The sequence below is a fragment of the Pygocentrus nattereri genome, chromosome 22, assembly GCF_015220715.1.
Source record: "Pygocentrus nattereri isolate fPygNat1 chromosome 22, fPygNat1.pri, whole genome shotgun sequence".
Classification (NCBI taxonomy): Eukaryota; Metazoa; Chordata; class Actinopteri; order Characiformes; family Serrasalmidae; genus Pygocentrus; species Pygocentrus nattereri.
In genome coordinates this window covers 16,005,675-16,028,759 of record NC_051232.1, presented here as the reverse complement: position 1 = coordinate 16,028,759, position 23,085 = coordinate 16,005,675, and the positions used below count along the sequence as shown (strand labels likewise).

The 23,085-nt window shown below is 39.2% G+C and overlaps 1 protein-coding gene across 6 annotated transcripts in view; it reads right to left on the bottom strand.

Moving 5' to 3' along the window:
- Positions 1–23,085, bottom strand: part of psme4a (proteasome activator subunit 4a) — a 72,435-nt gene that overhangs the window by 13,380 nt on the left and 35,970 nt on the right. For all 6 annotated transcript variants that reach the window (XR_005129363.1, XM_017715011.2, XM_017715013.2 and 3 more), the window contains 20 exons: positions 22,902–22,997; positions 22,684–22,739; positions 22,540–22,596; positions 19,650–19,705; positions 18,359–18,457; positions 18,213–18,275; positions 18,017–18,112; positions 17,003–17,134; positions 16,261–16,470; positions 12,995–13,131; positions 12,251–12,304; positions 10,232–10,361; positions 9,961–10,069; positions 8,304–8,457; positions 8,053–8,122; positions 7,576–7,701; positions 4,894–5,046; positions 4,047–4,151; positions 3,854–3,945; positions 389–520 (listed from right to left, as the gene is read on the bottom strand). Coding sequence is in view for 5 of the 6 variants with exons in the window: in XM_017715011.2 (XP_017570500.2) it covers positions 389–520; positions 3,854–3,945; positions 4,047–4,151; positions 4,894–5,046; positions 7,576–7,701; positions 8,053–8,122; positions 8,304–8,457; positions 9,961–10,069; positions 10,232–10,361; positions 12,251–12,304; positions 12,995–13,131; positions 16,261–16,470; positions 17,003–17,134; positions 18,017–18,112; positions 18,213–18,275; positions 18,359–18,457; positions 19,650–19,705; positions 22,540–22,596; positions 22,684–22,739; positions 22,902–22,997 (2,127 nt within the window). In the remaining variant the exon portion in view is untranslated. The remainder of the gene's footprint in view (positions 1–388; positions 521–3,853; positions 3,946–4,046; positions 4,152–4,893; positions 5,047–7,575; positions 7,702–8,052; positions 8,123–8,303; positions 8,458–9,960; positions 10,070–10,231; positions 10,362–12,250; positions 12,305–12,994; positions 13,132–16,260; positions 16,471–17,002; positions 17,135–18,016; positions 18,113–18,212; positions 18,276–18,358; positions 18,458–19,649; positions 19,706–22,539; positions 22,597–22,683; positions 22,740–22,901; positions 22,998–23,085) is intronic.

Below are 23,085 nucleotides of genomic sequence, written 5' to 3'. Positions count from 1 at the left end.
TTTTGGCTTCAAACTTTTTTAAAAACTTTGTTTATGGCAGAGATGAACATCTAGGTCCTTCTAAGGCAAAATAGTACCCAAGATAACATTTTTCATATTTTCCACTTCCTTACCATTATAAACATTAAATATAAAATCTTAGTGACCCCTGGTTCCCATCACCACCACTGTGAAGAAATCCGAGTCAGTAAGGTTAGCTGCAATGAACCACTGCATATCAAACCACTCTGAATGATTTTTTTTTTTTTGATTCAGCTTTGAGAAACTTTTGAAAAAAGGAAAATTTCCCTTTAATGAACAATGATTTAAAAGAACCTTAATGTACATTAAAGTTAAGAATGTTCTTTTCTTTTTTCTGAGAGGTTCTCCGTTGTGCTTGTATACACACCTGCCAATGCGTTCGCGTACGTTTTTATAGACCTGTGTGAGTTTGGGTTCTAGATACTGCAGCAGTCTGTGAAGCAGTTCTGGAACTCTCCACTCCTGCTGAGCAAGGCCTCCCTGCAGTACATACAAACGACTGAAAGAAAACAGAGCAAGACAATAACTATATTTACATGCACACAATAGTCCACAAATAGTTTAAGAAACTGGCACAAACCACAACAACTAGATTAGTCCCTTTGTAATCCTGTTCACATGCACAGCAGCATAATCAGATTTTGTACCGCCCCTTTTTGATCATCCATGTATGACTATCCTGCCATTTAAAAGCATCTGTAAACAATAAATAGAATAGACTCGTCCATCGTATTGACCAGACGGAGAAACGTGACTGGTCACTCCAGAGAACGTCTCCACTGCTCTAGATTCCAGTGGTGGTTTGCTTTACACCACTGCATTCAATGCTTTGCATTACGCTTGGTGATGTAGCTGCTCTGCCTACATCACACTGCTGTTGAGCTAATGTGAAGGCCACATAAAGTTTGGAGGTCTGTAGCGATTGACTGCAGAAAGTTGGCGACCTCTACGCACCTCAGCATTTGCTGACCACGCTTTGTCATTTTACGTGGCCGACCACTTCGTGGCCGAGTTGCTGTCGTTCCCAATCGCTTCCACTTTGTTATAATCCCACTGACAGTTGACACTGGAATATTTAGTAGTGAGGAAATTTCACGACTGGACTGAACAGGTAACATCCTATCACGGTACCATGCTGGAATTCACTGAGCTCCTGAGAGCCACCCATTCTTTCACTAATGTTTGTAGAAGCAGTCTGCAGGCCTAGGGGACTGATTTTATACACCTGTGGCCATGGAAGTGATTAGACCACCTGAATTCAATGATTTGGATGGGTGAGTGAATACGTTTGGAAATACTGTATTTTCACAATTTTTCCATAACTAAACAAAGCATAGTTTGACCAGGGGTGTTGAAACGTTTGCATAGGACAACTAATAATGACAAAATATATAACATGAGAGATGTCTTTCCAGTGTTCTTTTTTTTTTTTGCCTGTTGGCACTTTGTTTTAGTGTTAAAAAGCTGTCATCACATGCAGCATACTATAGAAAAAACCCTCAAAATATAGCAAAAGCTTCAAGTTAGTGGAGTGATCTAAGCGTTTGCATCTTGTATAGTCTGGCATATATTGACCTGGGCCACATGCTTTAATCACACTAAGCTTAGGTCCGTTGAGGCCTTGGTCCATCTTATCCACAAAAGGCTGATGTGGCTGCAGGTTTTCATTCCAATAAAGCAGACTGCAAGATCTTGTGTTTCACTGAAAACAGTTGATTAAAGAAGTGGAATCAGGTTTGCTTCTGCTTATTCGGAATGAAAACCTGTAACTACACCAGACCTTTGTGGGTAAGACTAAATACCCCTGCCTTAGTTGAACCATGACAATAAAGTTATGCTGTTTACATGATCATATCTTAGTAACACTATCAGTCTTATTCAGACAAATGTAATATAAACATAATTAATGAAAAATTAGGCAGATGAGAAAACTTTAAATGTACAACCCCATTTCCAAAAAAGTTGGGATGCTGCGCAAAATGTACATGAAAACCGAATATAATGATGTGCAAATCATTTAAACCCTATATTTAAGTGAAAATAGAACAAAGACAATAACCCAAATGCTAAAACTGAGAAATTGTATTGTTTTTTTTTTAATTTGCTCATTTTGAATTTGATGCCAATAACACACTACGAAAAATTGGCAGGTTTACCACTGTGTTGCATCACCTCTCCTTTTAGTGAACTGAAGAGACCAGTTGCTGTAGTTTTTAAAGTGAAATGTTTTCCTTGATATAGGATTTCAGCTGCTCAACAGTTTGGGGTCTCTTTTGTCATATTTCTTGTTTCATAAAGTGAAAATATTTTTTCACTGGGTGACAGGTCTGATCTGCAGGCAGGTCAGTTTAGCACCCTGACTTTTTTCTATAGAGCCATGCTGTTGTAACGTGTACAATGTGGTTTTACATTGTCTTGCTGAGACGAGCAGGGCGTTTCCCGAAAAAGACATTGTCAAAACCTATATATATTATATTATTCAGCATTAATGGTGCCTTCACAGATGTGCCAGTCACCCATGCCATGTGCACTAATGCACTCCCATACCATCACAGATGCTGGCTTTTTAACTGTAAGCCTGAGTCTTTAGCTCATAGGATGCAGTGTCCATAGTTTCCAAAAAGAAGTTCAAATTTTGTTTTGGCAGACCACAGAAAACTTTTCTACCTTGCCTCAGTCCATCTCAAATGAGCTCAGATCCAGAGAAGGCATTTCTGGGTCCTGTTTATATATGGTTTCTTCTTTGCATAGTAGAGTTTTAAATTGCATTTATGGATGCAGTGATAAACTGTGTTCACAGACAGTGGTTTTCAGAAGTGTTCCTAAGCCTATTCAGTGATTTCCAATGCAGAATCATGCCTGTTTTCAGTGCAGTGCCACCTTCTCAAAGACTCAGCCTCTCTGGGATGTTCTTTTTCTACCCAATGATGTTATTGACCTGTTGCCAGAGGTGTAAGAATACTGAAAATCCATACTCAAGCACAAGTACTATTACTGTAGTGATAATTTGCTCAAGTACAAGTATTAGTAAATAAAATTAAAATAAAATCAGCACTAAATAAGTAGTTACTTACTGTTATAACAGTTACTTTCTCATATTTCCGCTGTCACAACCCGAACATATTTCTGAGCTTACTTGGCTACATCATTGGAAATAATCTGTACAGAAAAACACTAATTCTGAGAGTTTAGACTGAACACAGTTTGTTCTGCTAGTGCACATTTACACAGCTTTCTGTGAACTGTGTAAGGAGTATTGTTTACATTACAATGCGTTTCATGGTTAGTTGATTGTTAGATGTCTTAGTTTATCTATTTCCAGGAAAGTATTTTAGAATTCCTGAAAGACTGAGCAGAGGCTCTTACTCTTTAAATAGGTTCATTCAAGATAATACATTTCCAAGTTTCCAAGAATAATAAATCTTCAGGCTTTTTTTTTTTTGCCTTACACAACTTTACCAGTCTTTTGTTGCCTTGTACCAACTGTTTTGGAATGTACTGCTGCCATCAAATACAAAATGGGCATACATTAAAAAAAACAAAAAAAAACAATAGTTTCTCAGCTTCAACATTTGATGTGTTGTCTTTGTGCTATTTTCAAACAAATTGTTTACAAACCATTGCATTTTGTTTTCATTTGCATTTTGCACAGCATCCCAACTTTTTTGGAAATGGGGTTGTAATATGAAGTCTATTACATTCCCCAAAATGAAAAGAATTCTTTAACTCTCTTAGAATCAAGTGGCTACATGCACTAATAACCTATTTTCTAATGGCATAAATGGGGCAGTCAAATAAAACAGAATGTACTGTGACATCTATATCATCATACCAGGCATCAACAAAGGAGCCTCCCTCTCCATTGACAGGAGACTCCATTAGCAATTCAAACAGCCAGTGCAGCTTCCGTGGGTCTCTGCTCTCCTGTATCACACAAAAATATAGATCAGACAAATGTTCAAGCACACATATGCTTATGAATGTTAATAAGTCCAAAATACATGCGTCCACAAGGAGATACTTACACAAGCAGTGGCAATGCAGGTGCCCCAGTCACCATATGTTTCAATGGTAATATTAGAAAGTGCAGTACGGAGGATAGGACAGAGCATAGCCCACAGCTTTTCCACCTGTGTACACACACAAACACCATGAAACAGGATGAACAGAAATAGGTTTAAGATTGATTTATTACACTAGCATTATGCAGCACAGTGAGGAAACGCTTCATGCCCTATAACACAATATTCTCACAATATTTGAGCACTGATATGATTCTATTATGATATTCAAGGGTTTGTGATATGCTTCGTATAATAATGTGACAGGCTGCCAGTGGAGGACCCTTAGAGCTTTTTAGGCTTTCGGACAATATCACTTTATTATTGCATAGTGCTTCCAGTATAGTTACAGTATCATATCAAGGAACCTATTAGTTATTCCTGCCTGTTCTGCTAAGCAAAAAAAAGAAACAATTACAAAATTAACACAGTGTGTGTAAATACTGATTTACATATTTGGCAGAAGGGTGGGGGCAATATGATGTTACATTATCATTATTGTGATTATTTAAGTCAATACATTGAGTATTTCATAGGTAACAGTTTTCATCAGTTCATAGTAAATGCATACTAACAAGCACCTAACTGGATACCAGCTCATTAGTCATATAATTATTTAATATTTACTTGTAATAATATTATTTTAAACATTGAAACATAACTCACATATTTAGCCATTTTTAAATGTGGCAGTACAGTTTTGTTGGTGCATTCTGCCTGTTGGAATCTAGTTGCAAACCTTTCGAAAAGCTAAATATTGGGATGCATGTCATGTGTTATGAAAATGCTTGCTATGTGAGTGTATGTGTACCTTGCTGTAGCTCCAGTGTTTTGATCCTCTGATGAGGCCAGAGATAATCTCAGCTACACAGCGCTGTTTGCTCTCATGTGTGTCTCCTACCAGCTGCTCCATATGTGGCTTCAGCACTGGCAGGAAGCTGTCATCGAAATTCCGGAAAAGACCCTGTCACGGCACAAGGACCTTAAAGTGATGGTTCCTACAATCAAATCCAATCTACAAGACTAATGAAGCTAACGTAATGGAAGTTTAAAACAAGCTGCTAGCATTTGGCAAACTTTATACCCACTTGCTTCAAACCACTGCAAACTGTTACATAATCTTAATCTTGACTTCTAACACAGTAAGATGTAGTGTTATCTATAAAAATAAACAAACCTACAGACATAATTCAAGGTTAAAGGTGGATGCTACTGCTGTTTGTAACTATGCAAAGTACTGTTGTACTTTTTAATAGATAACAATATATTAAATGGTGTCAGAATTCACACCAACTTGAAAGAAAAAGCCATAGATACCAAACAAACAAATCTTGATTAATATATTTATACCTGTAATTTTGACTTTGGGCGGAACCATCACTTTAATTTCTGGACGTTAAAATGCTGAAACAGTACTCATTTCAAGTATTGTTTTGAGGATATCAAATGTTTCTAAATGTATTTATATTTGTTGTCTTTTAAATAGTACTCTAAAATTACTCTTTACTTAAAACACAATGTCACTTTTTAAATTAATTCAGTACTAATCAATGTGTACCTTGGTCAGTAGGTGGTGGTAAGTTTATGTCTGCTGGTTTGTGTTCTACATTTCAAAAATGAGATCTATTAGACTACACTATATTTTTGTTTCCACAAAGAGACAAATATGTCAGTGTGCCATGTGCCCAGTTCACCGGGCCCTGATGACGGCTGTAAGAGCTGGCAGGAACCCAAACAAGCAAGAAATCTCAAGAACTGCAGGGACAAAAGCAGAACCGCAAGGGTGGATGGCCCCACCTCATGGGCACTGCCTCCAGTTCTGCAGTAAGGCTGCTAGACTTCACCTCACGTTCAATCCAGTCAGCTGAGCTACGGAGCGGGTGCAGTGACGGGGAGGCGAAGCGATAAGCTCTGTCCCTCTCAGCCGAGGAAGTCTCCATGGCAGAAGAAGAGTCCATCAAGACCCTCAAGTCCATACATCTGGCCTGCTGACGCGAGCTGCAGGCGGCTTATCATGGCGCTGAAAAGTGATGGAAGCAACTTGAGGACAACACGTGGCGACCCCCTCCCACCCCCTTTATGCCTTTAGTCCCTGCTCTGAGGAGGACCAGAGCCTCTCTCCCCCCTCCCATTCCCGCTCTGAAAGGGCTTGGAGTTCACCTCCGTTCCCCCTGCTGTAAGTTGGGTGATGGAGGTATGTGCCATGCGTCTGTCCCCCAGGCCCCAATAATGGCTGGGAGGAGGCTGGGTCCCAACCCTTAGCAAGGATGAAACCCTGTGAGGATTGCTGGAAGACGAGGAGAACCACAAGAGTGGCGTGCAATCCTGACTGAGCCATGGACAACTCAAGCACACAGGCACACGCTGCCCCTAAGCGCTGATCACCATTACTAGCAGGCTTAGCTCAGCAGTTGCAACTGAAATGGTGCAAATCTTAAGTCTAGTTTCGTCATGGTCCTACCGAGACTTGACGCTGTGGGTACCTCCGTGAGCTGGCCCCCCATGTGGTCAGAAATGGAATAAAAATGCTACTATTCGTTTGTGCTAGAAATAGTCATTTCTGCTGGCACCATTTTTAAGAAATTAAAAATTATAAAAATGATTGGCTGAGACATCACTTAGCCCCCATCAACGTCCAAATCATATCAAAAGGGTCTCATTTGATTGTGCTACGTTTGTGCTGGTTTTTGCCGTTTAAAGAAATATTCCAGTTGTTTTAATTCTCAAATTATAAAGCCATAAAGGTTGGACGAGTGACGTCACTCAGCCATCAACGTCCAAATTGCACCGAAAGGGTCACATTTGTTTGTGCTGGGTTTGTGCCCTTAAAATAAACATTTATGCTGTTTTAATTATCAAGTTACAGGCTAAACATATTTCTTTTATAAGTGACATTACTCGTACCCCCCAAAATTTTTGGGAAAGTAGCTACAGTAGCTAACTACTAATTTTACAGTAGCTATCCCAACCCTGACTACACCTCACATTCGATCCAGGCAGCTGAGCCAGTGATGGTGAGACGGAGCAACGAGCTCTGTCCCTCTTGGCTCACGAGCTCATGCTGCCCTTAACAAGAGCCAGCTGATGGTGATCTGGCATTGGTGACGTGAGCACCTTTAAAAAGAGCAGAGAACAGGGAACAAACAGAGAAAAGGGACGAGCAGCAGCAGCAAGAGACTGAAGAGCTGAGAAGCTCAAGTGAGAAAAGGACTGAAAAGTCTAGTGTAGTAGCCATTGAGGGGTGGCCAAATTCAGTTTCATGTGTGTTCTGTGAGTGAAATAAAGAAATGGCTTCTGCAGATGTTTCTCCTTCCTCCAGCATCCTTCCTGAGCTTGGAATAGCAAATGGCATGCAACGTGAGCAAGTTGGAGCACTGTCCATCGGTCACATAAATATGGAGTCAAGATATATCACGAGTAAATTATCACTATACTCAGCATAATATATTTGACTTTTGCAGAGTTTATTTTCAGGCGTTTGAAGTGTTTTCACCTTGAAGAGGCAGAAGCGGCGAGGGCTGAACTTGTCTTTACCCTTCCGGTCTTCCAGTGAGAGATACTGAATGAGCTGGTCTACGAAGATGGGGTCGGAGAAATGATCATAGATGATCTGCTCCCTCTGAGTACACACACACACACACACACACACACACACGTTTGTATAGAGATCAAAATCTCTTGCAGAACTACTGTAACAGGCAATGTATTTCTAACCATTTCATGTATTAACTTTCTCTTCAGACTGGTTCCATCTCTGTAATACCTCTGTAAAGAAATCTAACTGTATGTTTCTCTGTGACAGTGCATTTTACATTAAACCACTCTGAATAGCATTGTTTACATCTTAACAATGCAATTAAGCTAAATGTTTAAAAATGTGCAGAATTCTGCTTAAACAGCAAATATAAAAAATAAGATGCTAAATTTGGATGTTGAAAAGGGTCTTTTCCGCAGGGTGTGTTTGCCATACCTCTGTCATTTCCTCTCTGGTTTTGCCTTGTTTGGGTTGCTCTTCAAAAGGTGCATGCAACATCAGTTTCCTGCAGAAAATGAGTTTGACGGACGATGATAAAGAGACAGAGAAGACAGCAGAGAGAAAGCCATGTTTATCATGACATATATTTATTATAGTCTGTCTAAAACTAAACGTGTGCATGTGACTGACAATACATAATTTATTGTTAAGGAGCATCTGCAGTTATTGCGTTGTATTTATTTTACCGTGGCCAGGTGGAGTAGCCCCAGTGAGTTTTCTCTATGAAGCAGCACTTGTCCCAGTCCTGCTGGGAGCGAGGCAGTCTGCTGCTGTTGTACTGCAGCCACTGGTTATCAGGCCTGTCTCCTGATACCATCGAGTCTGCATGCTTACCTCTCCCTAAGACACAAACAAGGGTGGACAAGATATAGATTTCACTCATTGGATAATTCAGTGAAAGATGACATGACAAAGAAGTTCTTTCAGCAGTTCACAAAGGATTCTCTAAAACAATTCTTCACTAATTGAAAATAAGTAATACATGCAGGTATATACGAGTTGGCAGTTTATTAGGTACACTTACTTGAAGGTTTACAATTGCTGACTGCAGCCCATCAGTCACGGCATAATTGATCATTCCCCCTCGACCCTACTCAGTAGAGAAGCGGAACCTCTACCGGTCCCACAGCAATGTCACAATTGTATGTCACCATACAATTCTATTGCACTATTTGCTAAGTGCTGCAATATAAACTTTATGGGCCCGCTTCCCAGACCCAGATCAGACTTAATATTAGGCTAAAAAAGACTTTCCAATAGTAAATCACCACTGGTACTATTATTTAAGACCCAGAAACTGTTGCCAATTTGTTCACCTCCCATCAGTCATTAAAACACTGTTCTTCCTTTTACATATTTACATTTATAAATGTATATACAGAGCTAACTGTTTAACTTTCATATTTTCATTAGTGTTCCTTACATACAATACCCAGTTTGCATTACACATCACTGTGAATCCTTGCGAGCTCAACCCTCCATTTCTGTCATTTAAGTAATCGATTCTTTGCATTATAATGATTATTATACCACAGTTACATGATTTTAGCTCTCCGGATGTTAGCTATCTGGCTTCCTTCTGCATTCACCCAAAATCCATCCCACAGCAGACAGATTTTCTTCCCTGTTCAAGACATATCAACAGAAGGGTGTTTTCCTAGTTTATAAACATGAAAATCTATTAATGAATATTGCTCTAGAGGCTACAATGCTGCAGGAAGCAAGCAGGCATATTTGAAACAGAAGTACTGATTTATCAAACGCAATTTACAGCATTAGATGGATTTAAAGTTAGGAATCTCATGGTTTTGAATGTTTTGTGGCATTTTATAGTAATCTTCAGACTCCCAGCTTAATCATTCTCTCATGAGCAGGGCAATAGTGTCAACAACTCCATTGCCAGAAACCTTGGTCTCACCAGAAAGGATTGAGCAAGAAATGCACTTTGGTAAACTACTGTTTGGTTGTTTGTTTGGTCCTACCTAAACTATTCTCCCATGAGTGGAGCGAGTGTGTTATTTACTACTTCATTTACTACTACCACTGACAGAAATCTTGGTCTCACCAGAAAGAAATCTTATATACATTTCTTTCTTAATCCATAAGTATCTATTAGGTATCTATTTTTCTAACAAGGAGCTTAATACATGTAAAAAAAATAAATAAATAAATAACATATAGACACTTGGGTGACTGTGCATCAATACTGTTTTTAAATTCAAAATGATGCAAGATTACACTGTATATTATTGTGATATTGTAGTGATTTCCCTCATCTCTACCGCCCAACGACTGTGTATAGAATAAACTGGCAACTTGATGTAAACTAACATATATACTTACATGATTCTAGAGATGTTTTGAGCTCAGAGAGGTCATATGGACTAACTGACACCTTTTTACGTGGTCTCTTCAGCTGCTTCAAGATGCCAGCTAAAGCTGATATTGCAACCTGATACAAGAAGAACAGAGCAGTCATATGAAGCCAAATGTGTTGGCATACAAGTCTTAGTGTGTCATTCTTGAAGCACATGTATTTATGCATTAACTTGAAAAATATCGGTCAAAACATCCTGAGCTGTAGGTTTGCACAGATACACTCACACATGCCTACCTTGCGGACTAAGAGGGAGTCATGGTTGAGACTTTGAACGAAGAAGAGGACAGCACGAGAAGGTAGACAGCAGTCGTCTCTAAGCATCAGGGACAGGAAACCAATGGCAATATGCTCAAACTTCCAGGGCCTAATAGACAGCACATGTGACAAATGAGATGCACACTGGACTACTAGTCGGCACAATTCTCTAATAGAATTGAAGAACCTGACTCAAACCTACTAAAGATTGCTTATCGTAGATATGGTGATTGACAGAAAATAAGCTAAAAAAACGGACTTATCTGAAAGCCCAGCTTTTGCTGTACACGCGTAAAAGATGGTTCTTCAAGGGTCCTTTTCTAAAGAATCTTTAAGTGTGTAGCAGACACTAACTTAACTGGAGCAAGGAAGTACTCCATCGCTGACATTTGTTTCCATTTGCCCATTTTGAATTTGATGCCAACAACACATTCCAAAAAAGTTGGCACAGGGACAACAGCAGGCTGGTAAAGTTGTGTAATACTACAAAAAAAACCCTGGTGGTTAATTGGCAACAAGTCAGTAACATGACTGGGTATACAAAAGCAGCCGAGAGGGGCTGAGTCTTTCAGAAGTAAAGATGGGGAGGAGTTCACCACTCTGTTAAAGACTGCACAGGCAAACAGAGCAGTGCAGTCAAAAATAATGTTGCTTAATGTAAAATTGCAATCTCGAGAAATCTCTGTATGCAAGGGACAAGCCCAAAAAACAATATTTGCTGCCCATGATCTTTGAGCCCTCAAGAGTGCTGCATTAAAAACAGACACTTTCTGTAGTGGAAATCACTGCATGGGCTCAGAAATACTTCTGAAGACCACTGTGTAAAACCAGTTCATCACTGCATCAACAACTGTAAGCTGAAACTCTACAACGTAAAGAAGAAACGATATAAATAGGGTCCAGAAATGCTGCCACCTTCTCTGGGCCCAAGCTCATTTAAAATGGACCTAGGGGAAGTGAAAAAATATCTTGTGGTCTAACAAATAAACATTAGAATTTTAAATCTGGGCTAAAGCCCACTCAGCTTGTTAGTGCACATGCCATGGGTGATGTGCACATCTGTGGGGCACATATGCTGCCATCCAGGCAACGTCTTTTTTCAAGGAATTTCAGCAAGACAATGCCAAATCACATTTTGCACCTATTACAACAGCATAGCTCTGTAGTAAAAGAGTCTGGGTGCCTGCAGTCCAGACCTGACACCACTGAAAACATTTAGGGCATTATAAAATGTAAAAATATGACAAATGAGACTCTACCGCCTTTCAAACAGGAATGGGAAATCATTTCACTGTCAAAACTGCAGCAGGTGGTTCCCAAATGCTTACAGAGTTAAAATTAGAGGTGATGAAACACAGTGGTAAACATGCCCCCATCCCAACTTTTTTGGAATGTGTTGTTGGCATCAAATTCACAATGGGCATACATTTTTCAAAAAACAATACAATTTCTCAGTTTCAACATTAAGTGTGTTGTCTTTGTAGTGTTTTCCTATAAAATATGATTTACATAATTTGCATATCATTACATCTGATTTTTATTTACATTCTGCACAGCGTCCCAACTTTTTTAAAAAAAGGGGTTGTACTTGCCAAGCTTAACATTAAAAAAAAAATAAAACATAAAACTTCTCATTAAATGTGGCATAACTTTTGTACAAAACATTTTATGTTTTATTTTTTTCCTCAGTAATCATTTGGGTACATAAACAGTAAATCTGCCTTACGGTGTGCAGAAGTGTGTTCTCTGTAGAGGATGTGTTCTTATTTTCACTTAGAAAATCAACAAAACATACAATTTCTTGATGGATGCCCAAACTTTAGCATATAATTGTACAATTCCAATCAAAGGTTTGGACACACCTGCTTGTTATACATAATGTTTTAATACCAATACTAGAGTATATTTGATTGTATTTCCAAAACAATAATGTTAGATAATACTTTTAAAAAATTCCATAAGTAGTAATCACAATCTTTATTAATAAAGATAACATACATATTTCTGTGACTGATGCAGTCCAAAAGATCTTCAACTAGCTTCTTGTATTTCCTGTAGAGGTGAGAAAGAGACAAATTATCCTTCCAGGAAGAAAATTGCTAAAACAAAGTGTGCAGCAATATGCAATTTCACAATATGATGTGTATTGTTTCTGCATCACAACAGGACCTTTTTCAACAAGAAAAGAAAAGCTAACATAAATCTAAAAATAAATGTTAGTTATTTCTTTTTTTGTAATCAACCACCCATCGGTGATTGTTGATGGGATAATTGGCACAAGTCACTTTCACTGAAGATATAAAATAAATATAAAAACAAAACAAAAATGAAATATCTACATTAAAAGTTCATTTACGATCTGATCTTGTGTTTATATATAAAGTGTGGCTTTTACCTCCTGGCTGAAATGAGTCCAAGGGGATTTTCTAACATGGCTCAATCACTCCTAAAAAGAAGCTGGCTAACTAAGTTTTCCCCTTGCTTTGGTAACTGACATATTTGGATGGTGTCTTCACAAATGAGTTAGCACGTTTGTGGTATTAGCATGGATATGTGATCCTCATCAAGTAATGTCTGCAAACAGTCTCTGTCTGCTCTGTTTGTCTTTCACCATCATTGTTGTACTCGACTAAGAAACCTCACAATTTCAAACAGTTTGGAAACTGACCCCTGGTCAAATATCTTATGCACTTGCTAATATGTACCTAGCTTACTGAACAGCATACAGATATTTGTACTTACTGTGCTGAGTCTCTGTTCTTCTGTTCTTGCCTCTGAATGCCCTCCAGTTCCTCCTCTTCAGTGGCCACACTCAGGCTTGGCTTTGGGTAAGTGGAGTTCAGGATCTTCATGGCCACGTCCAGACAACTCTGAGGTATCTGCCCAATTAAAGCACATATACAACAATAATTTAAAAGAAATAACTGAATATTGAATGTTGTGTCTATCCATAATCTTGTGTTTATTATGTACCTTGTGCTTTATACTTCACTAAATGTGACTGCTTTGGTTTCATGCTTTATCCTCTGCACTTCATGCCAGGTTTTGACCTGATATATTTGCACTGTATATTTAGCAAGTGTACACAATGCTGATGTATGTCGCTACTACAGATATCAAATTCCTCTCAATGATCAATAAAATACATCCAGTTTATTCATGCATTTATCTATCTAGTACAAATCATCTTTCTATCTATCCATTCGTCTGCCTATCTATTGACTCATTTGTCCATATATTCATCTGTCCATCCATCCTCTTGTCCATTTATCTATTCTTGTCTCCCTCCCTCTCTCCCCCAGTATATATCCCCCAGTGTATATCCCCCAGTATATATCCCCCAGTGTATATCCCGCAGTGTATATCCCGCAGTGTATATCCCGCAGTGTATATCCCGCAGTGTATATCCCGCAGTGAGCAAGCCAGAGGCGACAGTGCCAAAGAAAAATTCCCTGGAGGAACCAAGACTCACAGGGAGACCCATCCTCCTCTGGTCAAAACTTAAACATATCTGAATGTCCTAGCTGTTCATTCCTCGATTCTAAAACCGATTTTATGTTAGAATAATGTTTTTCCTTTGTTGTAAAACTAACTAAAACAAAGAAGGCAGTGATTGTGGGGAAGGTGCTCCTAGAATTATGCACCACCAATTAGAGTTGGAAACAACGAATAGCTAATTAACCGTTAGGTGAGGAGGACCTATCAGCACTATAGCTCTACCTCCAAAGGGTAGGGCCTTCTAAACCACACAAACAGAGTTAGAGCAGTTCTGACACCATGGAGGCCTGGCATCGCACCCAGAGCCGCGCACTAATCTGTGAGCAGATTGACCATTTACAGGCTGCCCAAGCTCCACTCTCAAGCAGCCACGAAATGCTTCTGCCTAGTGACTGACTTAAAGGCGTGTATCCGTACGGTGACGCAGCACCCACTGCCAGCGAGGAGGTTAACCAATGCGTGAGCTCCAGCCTTCAATCGAGCCAGTCCTGAGACGATCCTTCCTGAAGTCAGCCCCTTGACTCCAATGTAAGCTGGCTCGTATAATTTGCTGTCAGGGCCCTGAGGCAAATTTATTTAATAAGAAAACTTGTAATATCCACCCATATAGTACAGGGCTACAACAAAAGTCTACTTTGACAGTCGAATAATCGATCAATTACTGAAGCGAATAATCGATTATTCGGATTATAAACCATTACATTACAAAATGACTTGTCGCTTGAGGTTGCTTTATGCATTTGCTAATTAACCATGAAGATAATAAAAAGGAATAATTATATAATAAAAAAAATTCACTGTTGGTATTATTGCTAATACAAAAGATAAAACAGCATCTTTTTCCTGCTGAAATATAAAACCGTCTGTCTACACTTACACGCTAAATTCTACAATAACAGAACTTTACTGAAACGGAGTGAAGTCAGTATTTCCCCATGCTCCTGTGAGTGTCTTTCTCCTCTAACAGTGGAGTCCTACTCACCGCTGCAGAGGAGAAAGTGGAGCAGATGGGAAAGTGGCGATACTTCTTCTGTTTGAACAGTTAAATGTGGATTTTGAAACATTTCATTTCAGCGGTAACCCTTCGTCCAACTGCCCTATATGTTTGTGTACAGCTACATCCTTAAACTGTTAACAAGTGGTTCTAAACGTGCGCGGAGAACAGAAACCTGTTTGTAAAGGATCTCCTGTGTTCGCCGAATTTACACACACCAGCGGCCTCGACGTGATGCTGCAGTGTTTAAAACTGTAAGCGTTATCTGGAAAGTGAACGGGTTACTTGCTTCTCTGTTTCAGCTCCATTAACGATACCAGAGAACATGTACTTCAAAATAGATATTACAGCTCGGCTCAGAACATGAAATAGGGCCAGAGTTCTCTGGTAGGGTGGAACTTAATATTAACATTGGCTAATTAGCTTGCCAGCACAACTATCGCCGTGTCCCAAACCGCACATTCTACACTAATGAGTGCACTTCTAACGGTATATGTGCTGTTTTTTACACACTATTTAGTTAGCTAGTATGCGGTGTGGGACATGGTGTATCTTACCGAGAGCTAAGATCAGCTTACAAATAGCACAACTGACAACCACTTTTGAGGATTTTTAAGCAGCCATAGCGCTGTTGTTAACTCTTGAGTAAATGGTAATGTCAAAACATTTCTAGTTCGCGTGAGAAAGATGTGTAATGAGGTCACCAACTTATCAACTATTAAATTATTTGCCAACCAATTAGGTCGTCTAATAATTCGTCTAAAAGTCGAATAATGGTTGCACCCCTAATGTAGTATTCCCGTCCATACTTAGGCTAATTCTCTAGAGGCTTTTTCATTTCTAAGTTCTGAGTGGCTTCCCAAGAACCACACTGCCTCATACAATTTAGCTGTGAATCACTTTACTCAAGCTATTTGTGTATTTCTTTTGGCTTTGAAAATAGCTCAGATGTAGTTTGATATTTAGTCAATAAATCGCCTTTTGTCCTTGATGCGAGCATTTCCCTCTCTTGCCCTGGTCTGTAGACTTCACATAAATCCGGGTTACCCTAAACCCTCATCTAATGTTCTAGCAATAACAGCATTAAATTGCAAAACCCACTACACCAGTATGAGGTCAATTTGATTAAATCATGCTGTGCTATCATATCAATTTTAAAAATTGCAGTTGGACATGATATCAAACCTGCCTGTAGTGTTTTTAGCCTGCTAGACTAAGACAGCACGAGTGTATGGTACTGCCTCCCACAATACAGCCTCTATTCTGATGAACTGATGCTTAAAAATCATCCATTTACACAAAAAATAGAATTGCTCTGTGGTGTCTATATTGGTATTCATCTATCAAGCCATCTATCAGTCTTCATCTGTCTGTACATCAAAACTTCAGTCTATCTATATTTCCATCGGTGTATCTAATCTATCCATCTTTCTATATTCTTTTAAGAGGCAAAGCTAAAAGCTACACCACTTTAATTCCATCCATTTACAGTCTGTGAGCATGCAGGTGGGCTTACAGAGAAGTCAATGCTGATGGTCTCAAACTGACGGTGAATTTTGTCGGCGAGATCGTCAAAGAGTCGCACTACCGAGGGCTTCTCCAGATACATGGTGGGACAGAGACCAGAGCGCACAATAGCGGGCCACATTAGTGCTATGCAGTCCCAGTACTGAAGATTAGCCAAGCACACTCCATTGTGGTTCCCAAGAAGACAGTACAAGGCACCCTAACGGAAGGAGAGATTAAAAAAACACTTAAAACAAGGAGGGGCGGGGGGATTTGAATTTAATTAGAAATTTTTATTTTCTCACCTTTTAGCTAAGTAAGAAAAAATATCTACAAAGATTAACATTTAAGCGCTATTTACAAACATCCTGAGAATATAGCACTCATCAAAGTCTTCCTTGGTATGAACAGCAGTTTTTGCTTAAATAAAGATTTAACTGTTGTCTTTTCAAATTACTGTTAAAGCACATATTAAAGCAAACACACCACTGAAGGTTGAGTGCTAATGGATGCAGACAGCACAACAAGGGTTTAAAATATATGGGCTTTGGCATTATTACCAAGCTAGCACTGTCACAAGGGTTGCCGCAGACACGTGTGATATTGTATACTAGAAAAACATGGTTAATCTTTAATATATGAAGTTAAGTAAAACTGGCAAAGAAAACATACTTGTTTATTAAAAGCATTTTCTAGGTCAGAGTTATGAAGACTGTTAGTTATATAAATAGTTGGTGGCTTGTGAATCATACTTTAAATTGCTGTTGGGTGACGTTGGTGCGGGTAGGGTCCAGGTATTCCAGCACTCGAGGGATTATATCTCGGCAGCAGAAGTTGTAGGTTCCCAGGGCAGTAAAGAGCACACTCTGAGCTTTACTCCTCACCTTTCAGAACAAAGAGACTCATCACAATAATAGGAAAACATAAAACTAAAAGAGCTAAAATATATTTTTTTGTTGTTGATGTTAAAGAAGAATTGCACCAATTTTCAAAACGTTCAATCGTTGAGATCTTAACAGTCATTCAAAGCGGTTTGATGTGAAATTGTGATGAAAGATCATCTCAGTATACTCACAATTAAATAAAGATCGGATGACTGATTGATCGCTTGAAATGGTTAATTGTTAAGAAACCTGCCAACTCTGATTTACAATCGAGGTGATAGAAACTAGGAGCTGTGATGTGTAAAGGTCAATATAACCATTGTATTTATTACATAAAACATAAATATAAAAAGTGTCTCCTGAGTTTTTATATGTAATGTTGTTAATACCGGTGAATTCAAAGAGTTTTGGGTACTAATTTGCCTCTACAACACCTTATAATCTCTGTGTCCTGAGTGTATTTTAAAAAAGTACATTTTAGACAAAGACCTTTTCTCAAAAGGTTTGGAAAAAATGTCTCTGGCATCAAGGATAATAATCATAACGATTTCAGGGAACAGCGTTTTGACGTGTGGTTCCTATCACCACTACGGTAAGTAGGTTTGTCTAGAACAAAGCATTTAGCATAACAGTGTGTACATCTTAACATTTAAATTCTGAAGAAATTTTAAAAATCAGTTGAAATCACCTCTGTTTTAGGTTTTGGTTTCAGATACAAGGATAGCAGCATTACAATTTTATGCTTATAGAAATTAAATATCCTCAAAATGACAAAATGAGGACAACTGCATTACAGGTATAGCACTATGTACTCACAGTTGTTCATGGATCAATGGAAAATGATGAAATTGTGTACTTGTGTACTTGTGTTTTAACCAATACCTGACTGTAAGTGGTGGTGGACAGTCGGAGCAAGTCCTTTATGAGATTCTGGTGAACAGTGAGGTACTTGCAGCCCTCCACTGTCAAATTCCTTAGCTGGCAAACACAAATATCAACAGCCATACAAAACCATCAATACAGCTCCAGGGAACAGGGAATAGCCTTAGAACTTGCAAGCAATGTCTGAAATACTCACCTCATGTTGTAGCATTACTCTGTCGATGAGCAATGCTCGAATGTGTTGTTTGCTTCCATGGAGCTGGAGAATAAATTAAAGACTTAATCACTTGTTCGCTCACTAGTTGGTCTGATAATTGAATTACTTTTGAATAAGGGTCTCACCCGGTTCTCCATGGATTTCTTAACCAGGCTGAAGCTCTTCCAACGTGACTCAAATTCATGTTTATGTGAGCCTCTGAAGTGCAGTAGGTCATTTATGACCTGGAGGTCAAACAGATACCATGTTACCATGTGATATTCCTCACTACTGACTATTAAATGACTATAAAATTTTCTTTATGCTTCAGCGGAAAAGTAGAGCCTTTGATTTAGATCTTTCACATTTTTAATAAACATGAGTGTATGCGCTTCGCACCTTGAGTTAGACTAGACTTAGCTAGACTGTCACTAAGAGAGGCTAGCAGGCCAGGTAGATGGACTGAAGCCACGATGTGTGTGGATTTTACAACAAATGTAGCCATGGATGTGCTTTCAACACAGGCGTCGAACATGGATTTTCTTAATAGCTTTCTCAACCTCCCTGTGTTACGGGACGGCGAGGAGGCAGACCCAAGTGCAGAACTGAAACCCAGCAAAAAGGGGTAAGGAGATACAAGGGGACAATGGAGCCTGTGCCTAACAAGGGCAATCCCAAGTCAGGTTCGAACCACCGCTGTACGGATCGGTGGTCTATGATGTTGCCACTGCGCCACCGGGGTATACAGGCAGCCTCGGTTGAAGCCCTTCAAGGAAGGGAGAAAAAAAAGCACGGGAACGAACATCAAACAAAGGAAACGCCATAACCGGCGTGCTCAAACAAAGGCTTAGTTGAAAAAGGCCAAAAGTAAAGAAAACAGGACACTTCCCCTCTGTGATTTTGAGAGGAAGGTCCGCCTTAAGTTTTGCAGGTTTGCTGCTCAAGGAGCAAACACTTTAGCAGGGCTTGAAGCCTTCTTTTGAGCTCTCAGTAGGTTTTGGGGCAGTTTTTTTGTCTTTCCAGCTCTTTTCCTTTCTTTTTCTTTTCCTTCCTGTTTGTTTTCTTTTTTTCTTTTCATTGAACACCATACCGGGCACCCCTCTACAAAGGTGTGATAAACATTGGCGTTTGCCACCACCTTAAATGGGGGAACTCCCAGGTGTATCAGGTTAGCCTGATTAGTCCGTGGCACTTTGCTGCCATCACCCTCTACTGGCAGCAGGTGGTGCAGGCTGGACGCCTTGCTGCCAACGCCCTCTGCTGGCAGCAGGCGGTGCAGGCTTAACCCTTACACCCGGCCCTTGCCTCTATGCCTAGAATATTCGTTGTTGGCTGCTTCCTAAGCTCTGGAGCCCAAAAAATGGTATTTGGGATAGCCCTAATGGGTAATAACTTTCTAAATTAAACAATGTGTTGTCTTTCTAAATTGGGGCTCACCTTTATGATGGAAAACAGTGATTTGGTGTCATCCTCAGAGTGATCAAGGATGTGGTCTGTAAAAAAATATCAATAGGGATATTTCGTGTGTTAGATGTGTAACATATTCCAGAACAAAAGAGGTCTTGGCCTGTATTTATCAAGCTCCTCTGAGAAGAGGTGTTGATCTATTTCAATTAAACGGAAATCTGATCCTAGCTCAGCAAGCGCTTCTACTCTGAGAAATTCTCCTTCCCTTTTCCTCTCACAGAACATTTTATAAAAGCAAACATGTTGAAGTGATGGTTCAGTCAAAAATCAAATTGACTTAATTTCTTCTTATTCCAAGTGTAGTTCGATCAGCCATGTTTGGTGTCTGAAGTATACCCCACTGATTAGCAGTGTGCAAATTGCAAACAGAATCATCACTGACCTGCCTGTTTAGTCAAGTAGGTTTGTTTATGTTGTTTTATTTCATGTTATGTCAGCACTCTTGGTCACTCTTATAGATAACAGTAGCTCAAACAGAGACACACACGGCTTCTATACTTGCGATTACTTACTTATCTAATTTACATGATTTTCCACGTAGCCAGCATGTAGTGAATCAGTTAAGACATGTTTGTTGTCCATAATTAGTTTGTTAGACAACAGGTGTTGTGCCAATTTCCAAGTCCACTTCATGTGCATGCACATCACACAGGCACATGAAAGATAAATTATGCTTGCAATTTCTATTGTTTGTGTTTATAAATATATATATCTTAATTTCACCTGTAATCTGTCTACATATGTACATGTAATGAGCTTGCACACAAAGGTGAATCAGAAATTAGCACAACATCTATCTAAAATCTGCTGTCTGCCTCTAGCGTTCAGCTACAGGGTGAAGTTTTGTTCATGTTTATTGTTCTCAGTAAAACTCTACTCTAAAATGTCAAACTGCAAATTCATGCAACATTAATGAAGATCTAGATGTGGTTTGAACAGATTGAGAGATTATTTTGGAATGTATCTAAAGAAAAGATTTGGATGACTACTGACTTCGTGTTTATTGACAATCTTAGCCTTGTAACTCCAGCACTAAATGAAATAAGCAAAATTTGGATTCCAGACATGACTAAGGCCCATTTCTTCTTTTAACCCCTAACCCTTGCTTTCGAGTGCAACCCTAACCCTTTGGAACTGAGTTACAAGGGATAGTGGTTGAAATCTTGCCCTGCAAAATTGGACAACCCTTAAATAATAAAAAAACAAAACAAAAAACCCAACACATCGCTTTATTAACAGGCTACTAGCTGTGCTCTGTAGGCAACCCTGCCAGTGTGCAGTGATAGCAGAGAAGGGAAAAGTTCAGCAACCTGGTTGCTGGGCTTAGTTATATTTGGGGCATCATATGCTTTCATATGCTTATTTACACTCACCAGCCACTTTATTAGGTACATGAAAATGCGGTGGATGAAAATGCCTTGTTGATGTGAGAGGTCAGAGGACAATGGGCAGACTGGTTTGAGATGATAGAAAGGCAACAGTAACTCAAATAACCACTTGTTACAACCAAGAAATGTTTCCAATACCTTGTTGAAAGAATGCAACATAGAATTAAGGCAGTTCTGAAGGCAAATGGGGGTCCAACCTTTTACTAGCAAGTTGTATCTAATAAAGTAGCCGGTGAGTGTATGATCGCCCATTCTTTGGGGATACAAAGCTGAAGTCAGTTATTCACCAGGTTCTTGTTTGAATTTCCCAGATCCACCTTAAGTGGTGCAGCAGTTTCATTCTGGCACTTCAGGAGTCAGAACTACTGGACTATTTAAGGTGAAATGGGAAAGTTAGCTAGCTAGCTACCTAAACATTAGCATGCTATTAGCGATGTTAATGCTTGTTACGATGAAAACGACCATAATACATTGAAACGACATTAAACTAAGATAAAACAATGGTTATCATATTATTTAACAGAAAATACATTTGTGTGTTTCTTTGGTCGCTCGTGCAGCCAACTTGCACAGTGATTTTTTCTTTTTTCTCATAACACTATGTTTGGAGTGAACCTCTGACAAAATCATCCATTCGAAGGGCAACATAGCCCTAACACTTTGCCCTACCCCTCTATCTCAATAAAAATTAGTACACCCTAACCCTAGACATGAATGTGCAAAACAGAGGGCTAAAGGCTAAGTGGTAGGGGCAAGGGGTGAAATGGGATTGGCCTAAGTGACTACTGGCATAAGTGGAAAATGGTGCAAATACATTTTTTGCTGAATTGAGAACTTCAAATATTGTCTTGGCTGATCAACTATATCAGGGGTGGGATGAAATTTGTGTAAATTAGATTTTTAATTTTTTTTGCTTAAGGAATTCCACTGATATTCAATTTTTTTTTGCAGAATGCAATCATTAAGACATAAAGAAAGTCATTCAAAGTGGTCAGATGTGAAATGTGCCATCGCAGAGAAACTGACAAAGCCAGAATTGTTCACAACAGTGGTGAGAGAAACCAGACATCCGAAGACTTAAATGCCTCTAAGTAACCTCAAACAAAGCGATTAAAAGAAATTATTATGAATATGTTGTCTGGTGCCTAAGAAATTGTTTTACGATAGTTCTGAGACAACATTTTAGCCTTAAACCATATATAATTTTTAAATCCATTCATGGTGGGGTGGTACCAGCAGTATATCCTTTATTTTAAGGCAATTTTTTGGGGAGGGTTATGGAATTACAGACATTGTAACCCCTGCTTCTCATTATCAACTTCGTAGGCAAATTCGAGTAAGTTTCTCAACAATTAACTGCTTAACACCAAAATACTCTGAACTAGTAGTTCACTAGTTCAGAGTACTAGTAGTAGACATCTACCTCCAGGTCTGATTATTCACTATTTAACATTTGTAGAGTTGTCACTTACGCAGCAGCTGTCTTATCACTGTACAGATGACCTCTCTGTAGTTCTGTCTTGACATGTCTGGAAAACAGAGAGAGCACAAGAAAAGAATGAGAATGTCAGAGTTAAGTTCCAAATGTGGCAAACTGTGGCAACAATCGTTCTTACCATATTCCACACCAGTGTACAGATTTGTCTCACAGAGTTGCACCATACTATGGACACTAATGGAGAGAATAGAAACAGTTTCAAGCTCAACCAGAATGAAATCAATTCCAAATACTGCACTACACTGAAGATGCAGCTTGCATTAAAATGTTACTATAAACAAAAAAGCTGCCATTATCAACTTTGCTTGTGTCCATGTGTTTATGTGAGACACTCACAGCTCCGGCACCGGTTCTCCACGCAGTGGAGGCAGAAGGCTGCCAGCACCCAGAAGGCAGTGATGCACTATGGACAGACTCTGCAGTATATCATCCCTGAAACAAGACAAAAAGACTCAAAGTCAATGTCGTTTTCATCAGCCAAAGTAAGCTACAATACAATACTTTACAATACTCCAAATCT